This window comes from Anopheles bellator, chromosome X (assembly GCF_943735745.2).
Source record: "Anopheles bellator chromosome X, idAnoBellAS_SP24_06.2, whole genome shotgun sequence".
Taxonomy (NCBI): domain Eukaryota; kingdom Metazoa; phylum Arthropoda; class Insecta; order Diptera; family Culicidae; genus Anopheles; species Anopheles bellator.
Genome location: NC_071287.1, coordinates 4,446,428 through 4,465,693, shown reverse-complemented (window position 1 = coordinate 4,465,693; position 19,266 = coordinate 4,446,428). Strand labels below are relative to the sequence as shown.

General features: G+C 53.4%; 3 protein-coding genes across 6 annotated transcripts; 2 read left to right on the top strand and 1 right to left on the bottom strand.

Annotated features, from left to right (window-relative positions):
- Window positions 1-3,082: 3,082 nt before the first annotated feature.
- LOC131213300 (gamma-aminobutyric acid receptor alpha-like) lies at window positions 3,083-5,986 on the top strand. Its single transcript, XM_058207316.1, has 4 exons — window positions 3,083-3,259; window positions 4,588-5,340; window positions 5,399-5,756; window positions 5,832-5,986. Exons 1-4 carry the CDS (start codon window positions 3,110-3,112, stop codon window positions 5,984-5,986), a joined length of 1,416 nt encoding a protein of 471 aa, XP_058063299.1. The 5' UTR covers window positions 3,083-3,109.
- Window positions 5,987-7,945: 1,959 nt separating this feature from the next.
- On the top strand, window positions 7,946-13,911 carry LOC131213862 (monocarboxylate transporter 12). Of its 4 annotated transcripts, none has more exons than XM_058208062.1 (7): window positions 7,946-8,038; window positions 9,289-9,528; window positions 10,924-11,043; window positions 11,115-11,564; window positions 11,634-11,743; window positions 11,811-12,690; window positions 12,749-13,911. In XM_058208062.1, the coding sequence occupies exons 2-7, from the start codon at window positions 9,357-9,359 to the stop codon at window positions 12,919-12,921; spliced, it is 1,905 nt and encodes a 634-aa protein (XP_058064045.1). In that variant the 5' UTR covers window positions 7,946-8,038; window positions 9,289-9,356; the 3' UTR covers window positions 12,922-13,911. The 4 variants fall into 4 exon arrangements, with proteins under 4 accessions (XP_058064045.1, XP_058064047.1, XP_058064044.1 ...); XM_058208064.1 differs by lacking the exon at window positions 7,946-8,038 and adding an exon at window positions 8,701-8,955; XM_058208061.1 differs by lacking the exon at window positions 7,946-8,038 and adding an exon at window positions 8,701-9,054.
- Window positions 13,706-18,844, bottom strand: LOC131213863 (SET domain-containing protein SmydA-8). The gene is made up of 3 exons (XM_058208065.1): window positions 17,723-18,844; window positions 14,555-15,022; window positions 13,706-14,483 (listed from the first exon to the last, which is right to left on the bottom strand). Exons 1-3 carry the CDS (start codon window positions 18,698-18,700, stop codon window positions 14,364-14,366), a joined length of 1,566 nt encoding a protein of 521 aa, XP_058064048.1. The 5' UTR covers window positions 18,701-18,844; the 3' UTR covers window positions 13,706-14,363.
- Between the last annotated feature and the right edge of the window lie 422 nt (window positions 18,845-19,266).

Genomic DNA, 19,266 nt, shown 5'->3' with positions numbered 1-19,266 from the left:
AAAGGCGGAATAGGAAGTGGACATCGATCGAGCATGGGATGCACCAGCTGCCTACCGTCGCTGCTGCTGCTGCTAGTGAGGTGAGCCTCGGTTTTTGTGCCAATACTTAATGTGACAGTAATACTTACTTACCACCAATTCGGAATTAACGGACGGATAGGTTCCTGTGTTCCTAACCGCATGTAATCGCCATGACCTGCTGACCTGCTTTCCCATCGGAAAAAAACCGGCGTCTACGTCCCGGTGCTCGTTATGCAAACTGCTCGTTGTTCATAAATTTTACATCCTGTGGCATATGCATATCTACTGCCTACCGGCAATCCAGCCAACCCGTTTTTGAAGGATTTTTATTGATTTTCGCTGCCCTGGCGTCCTTGCCCGAGCCGCGTCTTTTGTCCTTCGATTTCTGTTTCGCCGTTTCTGGTCTCTGCACCGATAAGTGCACAGCCCACAGCAAGGCTTACTACAGAGCGAAACGGGCTGCTCGGGGGGTTAACCAACAGTTACTTCTAGCGTTTCCGGTACAACTCAATTATGAGTCAAAGTTAAAACTAAAATAAAGCCATATTTAAATCGACCGCAGGTATCGCTATGGTGTACTTCATAGCAAAAAGCTAATTCGTGTCTCTCATTGCTGCTTATAAAACCGTTAATCTTAGTTCTTCATTCTTGGTCTGGTCACTTACTACGAACTTACAGTTATTGTCTCTTCAGGTAAGAGTCTCGGTAGTGGTTGAAAAAGTCACCTGAATCTGTGTGGGTGCTGTAACTTAGTTCTAATGAAGACATTACTTCAACTACTTCTATTGTAGCTTCAATTATTCTAGCTAAACTATTTTATTCTTGTTTTTAAATGTGAATATATAGCGGGGTTCGGTTAAATTTCCAACTCAAAAAGCCGTTTAAAAACGTTTCGAGCAGTACACTCAAACATTACATTCAAGACCTTTTGCGGTAACGAATGAACGGAACTGCTACGATACCTTTTTTTGTGGCGAATCTCTTACCTCCTGGTTCGGCCGCCCCTCCTCTCTCTCTCTCTCTCTGTCAGTTGTTTAGCGCAGCGCTGAGGACCTATTATGAAGTCCCGGTGGTTGGTGCGCCTAGATTGCTGCAAACGCGTGATGAAGTGTAACGTTCTCGAGCACCGTGCTCTCGCTCGGTGTAACCGTTTAACTGGTCTCTCCTAATTACGCCGCCAAGTGACACTCCTACCATCGAGCTCAAGTACCTGACGACGACGACGATGATGACGTCCGAGTGCGGCAATTAATAGTAGCGTCTCGGCCTGAACCCCCAACACACACGGCAAAGAACAGTGCAAAGAGGGCTCGGTACCAACTTCAAACGATAGCAATTTTCGGCGTTTCCCCGTCGGTCACTCGGCTTCAAATGCGGAGCTTGTGTAAATGAAGCTACACTAACAACACGCTGCATATCGATAAGACTCCTAATCCGGAACTGGAGGGCACACTCTTGAGTTATTTCCCGCAAGATTTGACAATGTTCGCTCAAGCTTTACAACCAACAAAGCTGCTCGCCGTTATCTGTTAGCCTAAGGGGCATGAGCGCTATCAAGCGCAGTGCTCGTGGGATGTTATTTGTTGGCTTGAGCCTATCAGGGCTCTAGGGCCCGGGTGTTCATGAAAAAGAAGACCCACCAGAATTCCAAACGTCAGATGATGCCAACCGAAACGAAGGCAGACCGAATATTGCGTAACCAGTCCGAGATGATGATGCGAGAATTAAAAGTAGGGTTTGACCGAGTTAAATGCAGGAGTTCCTCAGGAGGGCAGGACAAGTAGCTCCTCAGAAGCGGTGGCTCGATTCCTCCTGTCAGACACTTCCTGTTCCTCCTGAAAATTAAACGCGAATCACATCATCCCTCAAATGCCAATATTATTACTTTACACTTTTTCAAGCGCAAAACTTATTATTAACCATTCAAACCAATTTATTTACCTTTATTTATCTATTTAACCTATTCATTATCTTTTATTATTTACTATTTATTATCTTTACTATATTACCCCCCTATAAACGCAGTCCACATTAATTTTATTCACAATTATTTGTTAGTCGCCTAAACTGAGCGGACTTGGGTCACCAGCAATTCACCAGGTTTCATCAACTTAGGTTTGATCGGCGCACCCGGGTTGCAGATGGACGGTCAACGGCTGCTTGGCGGCGTCTCCCGTGTTCCCGAGCATAAACTACGTTCTTAACAGTCCCTGTAGGGTACTTTATAAAAAAAGAAAAAGTCTCTCCCCTGTGAGCCCAAGCCCAACCCATAGTCGTCAACTCCCCAGAGTAGGGCTCAATTTTTCTTCATTAACTTCTTGAAAGAGTCACTTCCTTAGCGAGCCCTTGCCAACGACCCATAGTTGCCGACTCCCTCAGAGGTCGGGACTCTAAATACTTCCAAACCCCATACCAGTTTACGTCTCTCGGAAAGGCCAAGGTATAAACGCCCTGGTACCCTGATTGGCAACCGGTATGGGAATTAAAAGTAGAGTTAGAAAGAGACGAATGTTTGGCCACTACGGCTCAAAGTCTCTATAATGCAAAAGAAAAAAAAACTCCAGTTCCTCCTGTCCCTGTCGCTCCTTCAAACGATTGTCCTAGACGGGGCCCTAGACGGACGTAGCTCCTAGCTGCCTGAAGTTGAACTAACGAACTTTCATATCGCAGCACCGTCGGGATCGTCGCCTTCACGCCTGGCACGGGCACCTTACCGTCGGTGGCACCTGGGCAGGAGAATGCGTCACCGTTGGCCGATGCCCCACCGAAGGAGTACAAATTTTTCTACATCATCCCGGGGCTGGAGGCTCTCCGGACCGATAACGCCACGGCCCCTGCTGGGGCACTGCTGCTCGCACCGCTCGCCATTCCGGTCGAGCGTCAACGGCCCAAGCTGCGTCACTTCTCTCTGGCCGATCATCGGTTGGGTCAGGCGGCCGAACCACAGAGCACGGCCCGGGTCGATCGCTACTACATCTACGGCGGCCAGTCGGCCGCCATTCCGGTACGACGACACCCCGCGGCACCGGACCGTGGCGACGTGGAAGTGCCGGTGGATCGCTTCAAGCGACGGTCGGCCGTGGACGATATGCTGAGCAAGAACATCACGCTCATCCTGGAGAACCTGCTGAAGCGCTACGAAAACTCGCAGATCCCGACGCACGGCCAGGGTGTGCCGACGGTGGTCCAGACCAACATCCTGATCCGCAGCATGGGTCCGGTCTCGGAGCTCGACATGGTACGTAAGGCATGGCCCAGTTAGAATCGGGAACAATTGCATTAGCTCTATCTCGGGGTTGGTTTGACTTAGGAAACACATCAAGGTGTCAAATTGAAAGTATTTTATTGTACTTTGAGAGAAAAATTTCAGAAATTTATTATGTCGGTCATCGGATGAAATCACGAACTTTCTTTGGAATGCACGCCATAATTTTCTGCACAATCTTCTGGTCCACCTCAGCGGCTAATTTGATCCAATTTTTCGCCATCTCTGCAGCATTCCCCATCACCTTTTCAGTCTTCTTCAACTTCCTATTGATTGTTGCCCAATAATTTTCGATTGGGCGGAGTCTAGGGCAACTTGATGGGTTGATATCCTTTGCGATGAAATCCACCTTATTGTCAAATCAGAGGCCAAAACTTAACCGGACCTTTGTGTGACTTAATAAATAATAGAACTCGCTTTCTGAGGCACTCTTCCTTCTATAGAGTTGAGTTCATCGTCGTGTTTGTGATGAAAACCTTGATTTCTGTCCACAGGTGCAAATTCCTTATCATATCATTAATTTTTGTGCAAATTTATTGGCGAATACAAATTTGATCTTGGAGGGGACATCTCCCCGTGCCGTGGCGAGATAAAGTTTTGGTCCAGGAAGCCGTCCAAAATCAATTTTCACGTATGTTTCGTCGTCCATAAGCAAGCATCCTTTTTACCTCGTCAGAACCTTTTCGTCCAACATTCTAGCGCGTGTTTTCATGACTAGATTTTGTTTAAGTGTGCTTTTTGGATGATTACATGCAAGGAAAAAACAGTAGCCTCTTCGTAGACAGATCTTCTGGGCAGTACTTTTACTGGTACAATATTTTTTGCAATGTCCCGAACCTAAAGTTCAGGATTTGCCTCGATTGATCTTAAAACCTTCCAGTTCAACTGCCGATTGTATGTTCCACTACGACGTCTACTCTGAATCTTTCAATCTACGGTATTGGGTTCCCAAAAACGGTAAAGCACAGCATATATAGTTGATTTTGCGAATTTTTGTGTTTTAGAGATTTTTAAAGTAGACCACGTGGTGTTTTCGACGTGATTGTGCAGAATTATTTTTCCTCTTTCGAGTTCAATTAAGCATCATTTTCCATAAACTCCACGTACCAAAATGAAACTTTCAGCCTTGAAAGTTGAATGTTTACTGAAGATACGACTATCAACACTTTTGAAATCCGACCACCAGAGGCGCTGCTAGAAATCATGCAATTGTTCCCGATTCTAAGTGGGCCATGCTTTAGTAGTCAGCGGGGGGCGGGGGGGTTTGAGTCAGGGTTTGAGGGGGCTCCGCTATTTGACAGGACTACTCGATGGACTGCTACTTCCGGCAGTACTGGCGCGACAAGCGGCTCAGCTTCCACGGGCCGATCAAGAGCCTGTCGCTGAGCATCAAGATGCTGGAGCGCATCTGGCGGCCGGACACCTACTTCTACAACGGTAAGCACTCGCACGTCCACACGATCACCGTGCCGAACAAGCTGCTGCGCCTGAGCCAGGACGGCGAGATCCTGTACTCGATGCGGCTCACGATCAAGGCGTCCTGCCTGATGCAGCTGCGCAGCTTCCCGATGGACCGCCAGTCGTGCCCGCTGGTGCTCGGCAGCTACGCCTACTCCCGCCAGCAGCTGGTGTACCGGTGGAAGAACGAGGACTCGGTCAACTTCGTGCCCGGCATGACGCTCAGCCAGTTCGACCTGATCAGCTTCGGGCAGAAGAACTACACGTTCATACGGCGCGAGGGCGAGTTCTCGGTCCTGCACGTCTCGTTCAACCTGCAGCGCCACACCGGCTACTTCCTCATCCAGGTGTACGTGCCCTGCATCCTGATCGTCGTCCTGTCGTGGGTCTCGTTCTGGATCCACCGGGAAGCGACCAGCGATCGGGTCGGCCTCGGGATCACCACCGTGCTGACGCTGTCCACCATCAGCCTGGACTCGCGGACCGACCTGCCGAAGGTGCGGTACGCCACCGCCCTCGACTGGTTCCTGCTGATGAGCTTCTTCTACTGCATCGCCACCCTGCTAGAGTTCGCCGGAGTGCATTACTTCACCAAGGTAAGCCTCGCCCCCATGCTCTAACCCTCTCTGACTCGGTTCCGGACTCGGTCGACAGGTTGGCAGTGGCGAGATACCGCTCGACGAGGAAGAATGGGAAGATCTGGAGAACCTGGACGAGATCCACCCGGACAAGCCCGGGCTGACGGTGGCCGCCGCTGCCGCTGCCCATCTGCTGGCCACCAGCAACAGCAACGACTCGCCCCGGTTGATCGCGGCCCGGCGCCGCAGCTCGCTCATCTGCCCGATCTACAACGACCCGACGCACATGTTCAAGCCGACGTCATCGCACCTGTCGACGATGGAGCGCACGACCCAGACGGAACCACCGAAGGAACCGACCTGGAAGCAGATCTGGCTGTGCTTCCTCGGTGACGATCAGTTCCGCCGTCGCCGGCAACGCGAAGCGTCCAAAGGTAGGTTTGCCGGGAACTACTACTACTACTACTGGTGGTTGGCCCTTGAGTGACTTGAGTTGTACGCGTTCGCAGGTGGAGGCAACCGGCACATCAACAGTGTGTCGCTCATCGACCAGGCGGCCCGCATCCTGTTCCCGACCTCCTTCACCTTCTTCAACATCCTCTACTGGCTCGTCTACTACACCTACCAGGCGGACTTCACCTGGAGCCCCCTGAAGGAGGTGTGAAATCGAGGAGTCCTCCGAGTTTTCCAAAACGTCGTCAAACTTTTTTCTGGAAATTGTAACGCCTCGACCACAGTATGAGTTTTCTCTACAGGTTTTTTTGATATGCTAGCGTCCACACTAGTAGCTTTTGCGTGAAAAATTCCGTGAGCTCCAGTCAGTGAAATGACAGTTCGTTTGTTTATGCTTTGATTTTTCAGTTTCCTTTCAGTTTCTCATTCTAGTGCCATTTTTGTCCAAATTTGATCCGCTGTCGAAAAAGCTAGCCTTATTTTTGGAAAGCAATAAAAATTAAAAACCGTTCAATTTGAAAAAAATACCCCCAAAACGGGAAAATATCCCGTAAACATAAGGCGCTCAAAAGCAACTCAAAGTAACTCACGGAACTCTAGCAAAAGATTAATAGTTTCTTGGCCTGCCATACATTTTTTCCAAGTTCCTCATACTGTGGACCCCGGATAATACATTAAGTAAAAACTTTTTGAAATGAAAACTTGGACGACGGTTCGGTTAGCTCCACAGGAATCCACAATCCACTAGATGGAACCCTATACATTAGGCACGTAGCCGCATTTGGAGTCGCTGAATCCAGTCCAGGGTCCAGTAAACTGTAACCTCTCCCTCTAGCCCAGGTCCAGTACTTCAAAACGAGACGAACCTTTTGGTTCGGTACCGATTCTTGGGCGTCGATCCCATCAAACACACCGTGGTGCTGGTCAAATAAAGCTATAATCACACACAACACACCGCATGTCGATAAGCGTCGTACTAGAGAGCTCTCCAGCGCTCGCATTCCACAATTCCGGATAGAATTGCTTACCTGATAGTGTGCGCTACGGATCCAGAGAGCAGAGCCAGTGCGGACCAGTCCGGAGTTGCCCAGCAGATAAGCAGATACGAATTTGAAGCCTCCCCCCCGCCCCAGAGGGAAACCACTTATCTTCCTCGTCGGCCCACGCTACCCTAGCAGAGGCAATGTTTGATCGATCCCCCCCTCCCCATATTCGCGGACAACCTTTTTTGGTAGCGCTGTTGTTTGTTTTTATTAGCCCCAAAACCGAGTGTGCTGGTCGTGGTTAGTCCGAAATCGGTCCGCGAGCAGGGAGCTACAACAGGGCGAACTCCTCCGGGATAGCCTCAGTCAAAGTAGAACCCCTTCGATAGGGCCTCGATATAGAACCATCCACCAGCTCGGGAGTCTCGGGAACCGAATTCGACACCACGTGCGATTAGCGATGCGATAAGATAAGCGCCCGGCTAATGGCTAATGAAGCGAGGGCTAATGGAAGCTCGCCTCCGGTTCGGGCAATCTGTCAACATCCCAATCAATACCGCAAACAACTTTCACCGTCCCCATGGAGTCGTGCCGTGTATCGACGCCACGTCTATCAACTCTGCTCTGGTCTGTTGGCGGGCCAGAGCGAGAGAGATAAATCATCCGCCCGAGCTGATGCCGGTGGCGGCACGTGTGTACGTCTAGGGTTTGAGTAGCCAAGGAGATCCTTTGACGACAGCGACGGCTCCGACGACGTCCAGAGCAAACAGCCAGAGACAGTGGACTCGAGTGGCTCAAGATACAATGTGGTGGCGCCTGCTAAGCCCGCTATCAACGGCTAGCGATAAAGCTAGCCCACTACGCTTCGTCCCCGGGCGATAGTGTAAGTTCTTGGCTGGTTGCTGGTCGCACTGCCCCACTAAACCCCGTGCAGCAGCAGCCGGACCTGATCCGATTTGCGGATCCTCTGTACGCCAGCAGGTGACCGACCAGGGCTGTGACTCCCAGTGCCAGTGCTTCCGGGGTAGTTGCTTCCCTTTGTAGTAGGGCCGCTACAGCAGCAAACGCTGGCAGGCAGCGTTACGTGAAGTCGGCAGCGATCTGGGTTATCCCCCTGATACCGTACGGATTTAATTACTCACACACGCCTACCCACGCCGCCAGCAGACGGCGGGCACAAAAGTGAAAGAATCTAGAGACATACGAACGGTACGACGACGTGTTTATTTTCGACGCGGCACGCACGCATCGACACAGTTGGACGGGACCTGCACCGAGAGGTAAGACCGGGGGGCTCTATTTTTAGTGCGCGCCGATACAACTCAATTTCGACTCCGAATTCACCCCACACACACCCTGTCGTTGTTGTGCTGTTCCCAAAACCCAAAGCAGTAGCAGCAGAGATCTCTATCTCGTCTAATGGCGCCCGTCGACTTCCCTACTAGGTGACCAGTGTGACAGTTGGAATTGTGGGGGTGTGGAATGTCCTGTGTGCTAGATCGGTGAATCTGCCGGGAATCCCTTCCGCAGACGTGTACTAGACCGGTATAAGAACGGGGGAGGATCCTACCACAAAGAGAAACCCCTAGGTGTGATCGGCGCGCAATTCTTCGCGCTCTGGACTCCGGACTTCTCATGACTCGTGGGGACTACGCTGTAACAAACGGTCAGCTCTTCTGGTTCGGCACATAGCAACGTAGCGTAAGCCAGCCTAAGTCAGGGCAGACGAGGTTTGCAGGCGGCAGGCACTATCGGGCGGGTGTTGTTATCGGGCGCGGGAGAGCCGGCCATCGACGTCGTCGAAGTGCACACAGAAGCTTAGGCGCGCGCGCTACGGGCTTGATAAGACTCGCAGAACTGTGGCTGGCTGGTCGGTTCGAGTCGGTTGGATAGCTTGGATGCGCTCTGCGCTCGCCGAAGCGCTGCAGTCGATCAGCGGTGTCGCAGCCGGACGGTCGCCGAACTCAAGTCAAGTGCCAGTGTAGTGCGCGGTGGTGCCCGGTGTCGTGTGTGCCGAGCGGGTCAATAAACAACAAAGCAGTCAAAACAGAGGCGGATACCACCGCAGCTTAGAGCGTACACCACCACGACGCTGTCGGGGTCGTTCTCTTTTTGCCCAGCGTCAGCGTGAGCGCGTGTCTGTGTGGTGTGTCGGTCACAAAGAGTATCGACAGCGCAGCGCGCGCACCGAGCACCGGTGAGGTTGTTGACGGCCGGGCGAAGGCTACGCATGCGCGTGTGCGCGCCCCCCGAGAGCAGGGCGAGGTTGTCGGTCGCAGCGAGCCGCCATCCCAGCGTACGCACCAGTATATCTTATCGTATCGGGGGCAACGAGCGGGTTTCGAATTCGAACGACTATCGAGTAGCTGTAGCGCTCTTCCTAGAGCCCCCCACTTCCGTGGCTTTCCACGGAAGTGCGCGCGGAATCAAAGTGACCCTGTGGCCTGTAAGCGATCCTCGATCGATCGCTAGACAGTAAACAAACGCACGCACGTAACGAATGGTTTTTTTGTTTTCTTCCTTCCGGTAGGACATCTCCCGTGAAACTAGTGCTCAGGAAGTGGTGGCGAGGAAGGCGAAAAAGGGAACGTCAGAGGAATGACACACGGCCCGGCACCGGCTAGCCGGCAGCGGCAGCAGCAGCAGCAGCAGCTGGTCAGCGATATCGAGCACACCTCCTCCAAGGACGACCTACCGGGGCTCCCAACGCCGCCCGACGGGGGCTGGGGCTGGATGGTGGTGTTGGCCTCATTCAGCATCCACATTGTCAGTAAGTAGCCGCCGTCCAATCCAATAACAGATCAATCAAGTGCGGGCGATAGCCACATGTGCCACATGTGTGGGGCCATCCATCAATTGCGGCCCGACTAGTCGCCCGTGGTCCGTCATTGTTTTTCGGTTCGGCTCCGAGTGCCGGACGTAATTTGTGCGTAATAAATAACCCGGGGCTGAAGTGGTCGATTGCTGCGTCGTTGATCGCGATAACATTCAACGAGACCCTCCGGGGGTCTCGTTGTTACAGCATCCTGACAGGCCTAGACCCTTCTGGAGTGGTCACCTCACCCAGCGGCACATTCCCAGTGGATGGGCTCCTCTCTAAGCCAGCTGTCGATAAGCGACCGACGCGCCCCACTATCAACATTAACCACGCCGCCACTATCAACCAGCGCAGCGCGATGGCGAAACGTTTGACGTTCTCAGGAGCACCCTTGTGTTGTTGCCCTTGGCTCGCCCCCAACCCTGTAGGGGTCACTACTTGACTGCTCGATGATAACGGCGACAGTGTTAATGCTCTGTTGCTTTCTGTAACGGTGTGTGCTTTTTACGGGCACCGGAATCGAGCAGCGGTGACAAGTCGGTAGTCTCGAAAACCCATCTCTCTATCGACTCTGCGTCTATCAACGTCTATCAACGGGGGCCCCCTGTACCAGGTTTAGAAATCAAAAATGAGATATTTTCCAACAAAACACGCGAAATGAACAAACTTCATTTTAATCAACGGATCGCTAGCTATACCTTTCTTCCATCTCTCTGGTAGTTTGGGGATCGTAAGCCGAAAGAATTGTTCGTCTTCCGCAATGTTTGACTTCCTCGTACGGATCGCTCAGCCAATGCGTGTCCCATCGGTGAAAGGTGAAGGTCGGTGTCGGTCGGTAGCGATCTGTGTTAATCAGGTTTCACCAGGAGCCTGTGGTACAACACAACTTTCTGTTCCCACCGAGACAGCCCTGGACCATGATCTATGATATTCTTCGTTTTTGGGATTCTAAAAATGAATCCACTCTCTATCGTCAATCACGTTCGGGTGAAAAACTAACTGCCTTCTGTACCTGGCATGCAGTCGATGTGATTTATCAATTGTACTGCTGTCTTTCGTTCAGTTCATGTGTTTAAATTTTTTGTACCACTCAAAGCAATCGCGATCTACCAAGGACCACGATCACCTTAACCTTCGATAAGCAATGGGATGCGATTCTGTAGTTGCAAGTTGTCAAATTATCAGAAATCATTTGTTTGATGCCGAAACAAGGCGTTGAGTTGCCAAAAAAGGGCATAATGAGCAAAAGCCTATCTCACATTCGACTTCTACACCTGCCCAAGTCCCATCAGATCAGAAATCCTCATTAATACTGTATTTCGTACCGTATGCTCTTGTGACCCGCAGCGGATGGGCTGACCTACTCGTTCGGTATATTCTACTCGGAGTTCCTGACCTACTTCAACGAAGGCAAAGGCTACACGGCCTGGATCGCGTCGATCCTCGTCGGTGTCACGCTCTGCTCGGGTAAGTTGATCCCCGGTTCGTGCCTTTCCGGTCCTCCGGTAATATCATGTTCCGCCCCGTGTCTCCAACAGGTCCCATCTCATCGTCGCTGGTGAACCGGTACGGGTGCCGTGCGGTGACGATAGCCGGTGCGCTGCTGGCCAGCGCTTCGCTCGCGGTCAGCATGTACGCCACCAGCGTGTTCATGCTGTTCATCACGATCGGGCTCGGGACCGGGCTTGGGCTCGGTCTGATCTACCTGCCGGCCATCGTCAGCGTGACGATGTACTTCGAGCGGCTCCGTTCGCTCGCGACCGGGATCGCCGTGTGCGGGTCGGGCCTCGGTACGTCCATCTTTGCGCCGCTCACCGAGACCCTGATCAAGCGCTACCAGTGGCAGGGCGCCATGCTGGCGATTGCCGGCATCGTGCTGATCTGCGTCGTGTTCGGCTGGATGTTCCGTCCGCTCACCGCCGACGATGGCGGCGGCAAGAGCCGCGATCTAGAGGGCGCCACCTTCCCGCTGCAACATTCCAACACCGGTACGGTAGCCGAGACAGTCGAGGCCGAGCCGAGGCAGACCGCATAACCTTTCGTGTCCCTTGTTTTAGCTCCACTTGGCGAACCGAAGCAAACGGCCGATGGCGAGACGAGCAACCTGACACGTTCCAACAGCTACGGCATCCTGGGCGGCAACACTCCACGGATCAATCTGAACGCGGTATGCGACCGTTGCTTTCTGTAACGGTGTGGTGAATCCTTCTAACCGGAACCATTTGGTCCCACAGAATGGTCACTCCGTCAGTGGGGACACCCTGGACAAGCGTCCAGCACCAGTCGGCGGTGGGCAGCTGGTGGACGAGGTGAAGCGTTTGCGGCAGAGCCAACCGCTACTGGCTGGAGGATCGGCCACCGCCGAGCAGCAGCCGGGCCAGGCACTGAAGCGTGCCGAAAGCGGCACCATGTACCGGAAGGACGCCCTCTACACCGGCTCGGTGCATAACATGGCGTCGAGGCACCCGTCGCAGACGACCCTGTCGGAGTACGAGAAGGGCAGTTACGGCTCGGTGGTGCAGGGCACGGGCCCCCGGAGCCGCCACCAGCGCGGATCGGTCGCACCCGAGACGGCCGACCCGGACACGGAGCGATGCCTTGGGTGTGTGCCGTGCTCACGCGAAACCTGCGACACGTTCCGCGAGATGATGAACTTCTCGATCCTGCGGGACCCGGTGTTCATCGTGTTCACCGTGTCCAACTTCCTCACCAGCATCGGGTTCAACGTGCCGTACGTCTATCTGACCGAGCAGGCCCTGGCGATCGGCATCGACACGCAGCACTCGAGCTATCTGATCGGTATCATCGGCATCGCCAACACGGTCGGCCGGATCGTGCTGGGCTACATCTCGGACAAGCCGTGGGTCAACCGGCTGGCGGTGTACAACTGCTCGCTGACCGTGTGCGGCGTGGCGACGGCCTGCTCGGTGCTGTGCACCAGCTACGAGAGCCTCGCCGTTTACTCGGCCGTGTTCGGCTTCACGATCGGTGCGTACGTCGGGCTCACCTCCGTCATCCTGGTCGACCTGCTCGGGCTGGAGAAGCTGACCAACGCGTTCGGGTTGCTGCTGCTGTTCCAGGGCATCGCTTCATTCCTTGGCCCACCGATCGCTGGTAAGCCTGACCCCTGCCTGCCATTGTACTGCCTCCCTAACGCTTTTGTCCCGCGCAGGTTGGTTGTACGACTTTACGCTCTCGTACGGGCCCGGCTTCCTGATGGCGGGATCGACGATCGCCATCAGCGGCGTCATGCTGTTCGCCATCCCGCTCATGCAGCGGTGCGCGATGCGTCGCACGGCCAACGGTGACCGTGCGATCACAGCAGCAGCCCACGGCAGCTCGTAGTACGTAGGTAGCGCGTAGAGGAACCCACACATTGGGAGCCACGTCCACATGATCCCGAGATCGCGAGCGAAGTGCTTGAGCTACCACTTGGGACAACCTCATACATCTCCGGTCCGGTTCCGGCAAGGCTTCATGTAGTGTGTCGTGGGCCACCATGGTGTCGGTAGTCCATCGGTGGTCCCTCATCTGATCACTGACACACGTGCGGGACACGTCGTTGGTAGAGATTAAGGAGATTTTGTTTACGCCACGTTCGTGGGTTCGTCGAATAAATGTCAAACTAATGGTGAGAAGCCACGGGCATACTTGGGGCCGCTGGCAATCGAAGAACCGAAGGAAGACGGATCAGAAGGAAGAGTCCACTGCATGGGTGTTTTACCTGGGATACCCCGGGAGTCCACCCCGGATTGTCATGGTTCGGTGTCGGTCGGATGCAGTTTCGTAGTGCCGAATAAGTACAGGGACTCTTAGAATTCATTCATCTGGATCGAGGATGAGGCGACGCTTCCAGGTCCTGGGCTGTGTTGCTGTCACCCATTCGGAAGATCTGATTCAGGAACAGTCCCAGCACATGGACCAAGCAGAAAGCGCATGTTCGAATGAATATTGGCGGCGAAGCTGCTGTCGACTCGAAGCGGATCTATGGTACACGGAAGGTGTTGATGATGGCTGATGCAAAACAGGATACTGGACTGAGAGAGTCACCCCAGAGTCGTCGGTTCTCAAACCCGATCGAGAACCTGTAGATGGACGCAGTGAGAATTAATGTTGTGGACCGAATGGAAACGCTTGTGCATCGACACACTTTATTCACTTGGAACCGTGATCTAATCCGTGCCTCAAAGAAGCAAAGCGGCTACGTAAACAACATATTCTCTGACAAGTGTTGAGTATTGAAAATATAAAGATTGAATGTTTTTTTCTTTAATTTTAACAATTTCATCCACTCCTGTGTGATTAGTAACGAGTTTTATCTTCTTCTGGTGGTTCCTCTGCTGGTTATCCATCCAACTATCGGACTGTTCAATAAGCTAACCTAATTTTCCTGCGTCCCAATCATTCAAAGTGGCCCTTTGTTCGTGGGTTTTCCTTCGTGCATTCCGCTTGTTACTTTGTTACTCACACCGTTACAGAAAGCAACAGAGACTGCCTCTGATGCAAAGCCCAAGCAAAGACCGCGCAGCGGCTGTGGCCGGATAAGAAGAAGTTATTCATACACACACTCATACACACGTGTGCACACACACACACACACACACACACTAATAAAAATTTGTGCGAGGTGATCTAGCGGTTCAAAGCCGCATAGTCAAACGACTGAACGGAGCGCGTTTTTGCTGTGAAACACACACTGATAGACGGATTTGACATCTACGCCATACGCTGGTGCAGTTCATTTCCGTTTCCACCTTTCTTCTTCTTCTTGGCGATTTGTGGGCGATTCACTCCTCGATCCCATGTGTCACAACCAGCTGCTGGAGATCCCGGGGCCGGTTACCGCTGGGGCCCAGTATCTGCCACGCGGTCCGCAGCCATTCCAGGCTCGGCTCGTCCAGTGTAATCTATTGATCGGAAACGAGAAGAAACTGTAGACAGGCAGACAGGAAGAAGTACTCCGGTGTCCAGTACTTACACTGCGATCGTTCAGCGCCCGGGTGATGGCAACCCGCGTCACGAACAGCTCGTAGCAGAGGATGCCCTTCACGAAGCACTCGCCGTACCGGAGGCGATCGAGCACGTCGAGGATCTCGAGGCAGTAGCGCTCCTTCTCGCGCAGCTCGGCCAACGGCCGGCACGGTTGTATCTTCTTGATCGCCTGCAGCTTCAGCTCGACGGTGAACTGGTTGGTAGGCAGCAGGAACTTCACGAGGTGATCGTTCAGGTAGTCGATGATGTGGGACCCGTCGCGCTTGATCGCGTTGTTCAGCACCATCCGGCCCGCGATCTCCTGGATCTTGGTCGCCTTCACGTTGTTCAGTTTCAGGTTGCACCGGTCGCACTGCCACACCGACAGGATCTTAAGCGGGTTCACCGGCAGCAGCCGGCCCTCCGCGCAGCCCTCCCGCACACACTTCAGTGCGCCGAGGTAGGTGCCGAACTCCTGAGCAAAACGAAACGAAAACCAACCGTCGATCAGTCGACACACCAAAGCGGAAACCTCTCCCCGGGGAGAAGGGCTGAGAAGGTTTTGCGGTACGGTAGCCATAACCGTTGCCAATCCAATAGCAGTTGGCTTAAAACCCCCACTTTTACCGCTCTTTTGGCTTTGACAGATCTATTCTCGGAATCTTCACGACCCAGAAGGCTCCAAAAGGCTGCGGATCGAACATCGAGCTGGCTTATGTAGTTTAAGGAAATGTAATGGAAATCCTCATACTAACTGAAATCGCCCACTGTCCACCTTTTAGTGAGACGGTCTGGGCCCAAGAGCCCTGACATTATGGCTCTCTTACGAAGGCTCCCTTGATTCTATTTCTAATAGGGCATTCTATACCCGGTCACCGTACGATCTATGAAGGGGACCCGTTATATTGGGAACAGTTCGATGCCAAAACCGATTTGTCAACAAATTCTGTCATATTGCCAACAAGCTTAGGTAATCTATCGACCACACCACAAATAAACTGACTGACAGATTTTTTTTTCTCAAACATAGCATTAAATTAACCACCGATTCGATGGAATACCGATCTGAGAAGGTATGAGACTTTCATGTCAGTCGATACAGTGACAAACCACGATGGAGCAGTAAATTATCCAACAGTATTTCTTAACCGGCTTGATTTACCGGGGACTGCCGCCACATGTTTTGACGTTTTGGGGATGGAACTATGACCTTTTTTTTTGTTAGGAAACGCCATGGAGCCAAAAGAAAATGCCCAGTTCCAATTACATGACCTTGAACTTCCACCACATCCCTGCAAACTGAATTTCGAACAAAAAAAAACCTTCAACAGTAATGGGAGTCGCAAAGACTCCCGAAAAAAAAAATGCAAGAAGCGAAGTAACGCTCGCACCGGGCACAGCTAGCTAGTAGTTTAAATAGAACCCCCGGTCCATCCTAGCCCGGGGCCCCGGTTTCGAAATATTAACGACATCACGACAGCGATGACAGGATGGGCGCGTCACATTGGGCCAGACCGGTAAGGGCAGGGCATTTGTTTTCCTTTGCTCAGTTGGCACCGTTTAAAAACACCGTCCATCATGTATTGATTAATCACTGACACCGAGTCGGACATATAAATACAGCCCGGTCGTATAAAATCGAGACTACCCGACATCGGGACTACACCATCGGTTGTTGTTCGGAACCTTTGCCAACGTTACATCATTCCATCGGACGTCTCATTATGGGCCAGCGAAATCACGCGGAACTCTCGAAACCGTGTTCGGCTTGTTGATCCGAAGCCAGGATTCGCTGATAAGTCTGGGCATATGCTTTCCCTTATAGACTTGTGTGAAGAAATCAGTTCGGTATCGTTTGAAACAAACGTCGAAGGGTATCTCTACAATAAAACCGGGAACTTTTGCAGTATTCGTACTTCAATAGCCCATACGTGCTGCGTTGTCAGCTCATCAACAGTGTGGCCAAACACTGCAGCTCAAACGAAAACCTCGATGTGGGAAGGTGACAACGAATGATGACAGGGAGCCGGGTTCGAATGGGCGACACCGCGTGTTAACGACCGGGCAAGACTTGCACTCGCCAGCCAGCCAGCCAGCCAGCCAGAAGCGCATAATCGCGGGGGCACACGCATAATTTCGGAGGTCTGCGCGCGCCTAACACGAGACCGACGACCTACCGTTGGCCGTCGAGCGTCCATGTCCAAAAATATCGGTGTAGGTCTAGTCGATTTCCACCGAAACATGCCCCAAACACCGCCGTCAGGGACAGGCTGCGCTGCGTCGCTGTCACCGCTGGCTGGCTGTCCGGTGTTGTGGGTCGCACAAAAATAACTGCTGGGGCGCACGCACGCACACCGTTATGTCTCCTTCGACCCAACTCCATTATCTCTCGTGTCTGCCCGGACGACGGTTGCTGATGCCGCACACCTTAGCGCACACCCGGGTCTAGCCGTGGGCGGTCCCATTTGTTCATTAAGATCCCGAAGCAAAGCAGAACTCATAAACAAATGCGTCCGCCAGCACGCCTGTCACTACTTTTTCTCCCTTTGGGTCCTACTATTCTCCCCCTTCTGAGCCCGCTTGTCTCTGATAAGTGATTCTTCTTCTTAGGGTCGCCAACTACACGGTCTCGAAACCATCGCGCAGTTTCGAACGTTGTCTGCCTGTCAACCCAAGAGTCAAACTTCTTGGCTGGTCTGCCGTTTTAGAAAAAGAGATTCGCCTAACAACGTGCTGAACAACGCGTGTTGAAACTATTCAAACTAACTACGGGGACGTTGGGGATGCGTAAACACATGCATTTTTCCTAACCTAAATTTTCTTCAGCGGCGAGGCACACTGCGCATTACAGACTGGCGACGTCATAGGACGCGTTTTTTTCGAAAACAACGAAGTTCCGATGGACCGCCCCGTCACCGTCACCTCCGAGCGATAAACCGCGCAGCGATACCACAACAAATGTTGGGCTTGGGCCTGCAATTGGAAGGATATGGGCTGATGATGGAAGACCGTGTGGTTTCACGCCAGACGAGGCCACACAACACGAGCATCGGTGTTTGGGATTTCCCGCTGCACTTTTTTGATGGGCGTACGATTGATGGGCGTTTTTCGTGATCACTGTGCTGTGTGTTGCTTACTGTAACGTTGTGTGGTTGAACGGTGCTACCGGTCTTACCGTCGGATCTTTGCAGCGTTCGCAGCCGCAGAGAAAGTTCTTGGAGAAGCACAGGTGGATGATGCGGTGCTGGGTGCCCCACAGCAGCTTGGAGTAGTTGTTGAGGATCTGCTCGCCCCGCCGGATCGGGCGGGACGCGTACACCCGCATCCGGAGCTGGCGGTCGAAGACGTAGCGCACGTTCGGCTGGCAGCAGTGGTTCATCATGGCCCCGAGCACGTACAGGCCGCGCAGGACGATCTCGTGGTCCGCACCGCCGCCGTCGTCGGTGTCGTCGTTCGCCACAACCCGGCTCGTCTCGAACGCGTTCGTGTTGAGCACGTTGACCACCTGGCGCAGGTAGCGCACGTCCGGCCCGTCAGCCGGCAGGTTCCCGAAGTAGCCGTCCTTCAGCAGGCCCTCGATCTCGGTCAGCATTTCCTTGCGTGGCGCGTGGCCCTCCATCTGCAGCACTATCCGGCGGTCGCGCTCGGACAGCAGGAAGCCCCGGATCGAGGTGAGCGCGTACAGGATATTTTTCGCGTACCGGCCCGCATCCTTCGGCTGCCAGCTCTGGATCAGCCGGCACTCGGCGGCGTGCGGTGACCCGGTCGCCACGTAGTCACAGCGGCCACAGATCGGCAGCCGACACCCGCCACTGCACAGCTGGAGCCGCTTCAGGATACGGCAGCAGCTGGCGCAGAAGATCACGTCGTAGTTGTTGACCCGGGGCCCGAGCAGCATCGGGCGGTCCACGAACACCAGCTCGTGGACGGCGATGTCCCGGGTCGCCACCAGGCCACGCCCGTACCCCTCGAACAGACGGATGTCCCACGGTCCTGGCTGAACCGGGCCGGCGGGCCCCTCTTCTAACGGTTCCGCGGGCTCCGCTAGGAACTCTAGCAGCTCTCGCTTGAACGTGGCAATACCCTCGGGACTGCTGCTGGGGGGCAGCTCGCCTCCTGCTACCCTGCTATCGCCACTCTCTTCCTTCTCCATAGCCGATCGACACACACGCGGCGGATGACCTGCTACCTGAGTTCAGTGTCCGTGTGTGTCAGACCTGGTGGACGAACCGAAGCTAGGCGCTTCCCGACCGACGAACACGACCGTTTGCGCTGACCGTCCGGGAGGTACTGAGCCGCGCGCTCACGTCTCAGCTCAGCGCGCAGCGGCAGCGGTACCAGCGGATCAGCTGAGCGGCCGCATATGTGGCAGCTGTCGCCGGGTTTTGAGTCTGTGTGTGCAGTCTTTGGCCACGTTTCAAATAATTTTTTTCTGCCTTTTTTCTTTTTCTTGGGTTTCTAGTATTTTTCGTTTTCGTTTTCGGTTATGCAGCGGGCCGATCCCGGGCGGATTTGACATCCGCCCGGGACGATGCATCGTTTGCATCACATCCGAAGCGCTGTCCGAATCCGGAGACGAATCCGTCAGAGCGCCACCGTGCAGTACACCGCCACGCACTTCGAGCGCATCCAGAGCGTAGTGGTGAGGACTTGAGTCATTAAACTATTGGGACTGCTATTAGGGAGCATGCGGTTTTACTAAATGGATGGCACTAAATG

Coding starts and splice junctions, on each gene's coding strand:
- LOC131213300 (XM_058207316.1), top strand. CDS start 3,110: ATGCTGAGCAAGAACATCACGCTCATCCTGGAGAACCTGCTGAAGCGC. Junction 3,260..4,587: donor CGGTCTCGGAGCTCGACATG/GTACGTAAGGCA, acceptor GCTATTTGACAG/GACTACTCGATGGACTGCTA. Junction 5,341..5,398: donor GAGTGCATTACTTCACCAAG/GTAAGCCTCGCC, acceptor CTCGGTCGACAG/GTTGGCAGTGGCGAGATACC.
- LOC131213862 (XM_058208062.1), top strand. CDS start 9,357: ATGACACACGGCCCGGCACCGGCTAGCCGGCAGCGGCAGCAGCAGCAG. Junction 11,744..11,810: donor CACGGATCAATCTGAACGCG/GTATGCGACCGT, acceptor TTGGTCCCACAG/AATGGTCACTCCGTCAGTGG. Junction 12,691..12,748: donor CCTTGGCCCACCGATCGCTG/GTAAGCCTGACC, acceptor TGTCCCGCGCAG/GTTGGTTGTACGACTTTACG.
- LOC131213863 (XM_058208065.1), bottom strand. CDS start 18,700: ATGGAGAAGGAAGAGAGTGGCGATAGCAGGGTAGCAGGAGGCGAGCTG. Junction 15,023..17,722: donor AACGCTGCAAAGATCCGACG/GTAAGACCGGTA, acceptor CGTTTTGCTCAG/GAGTTCGGCACCTACCTCGG. Junction 14,484..14,554: donor GGGCGCTGAACGATCGCAGT/GTAAGTACTGGA, acceptor TCCGATCAATAG/ATTACACTGGACGAGCCGAG.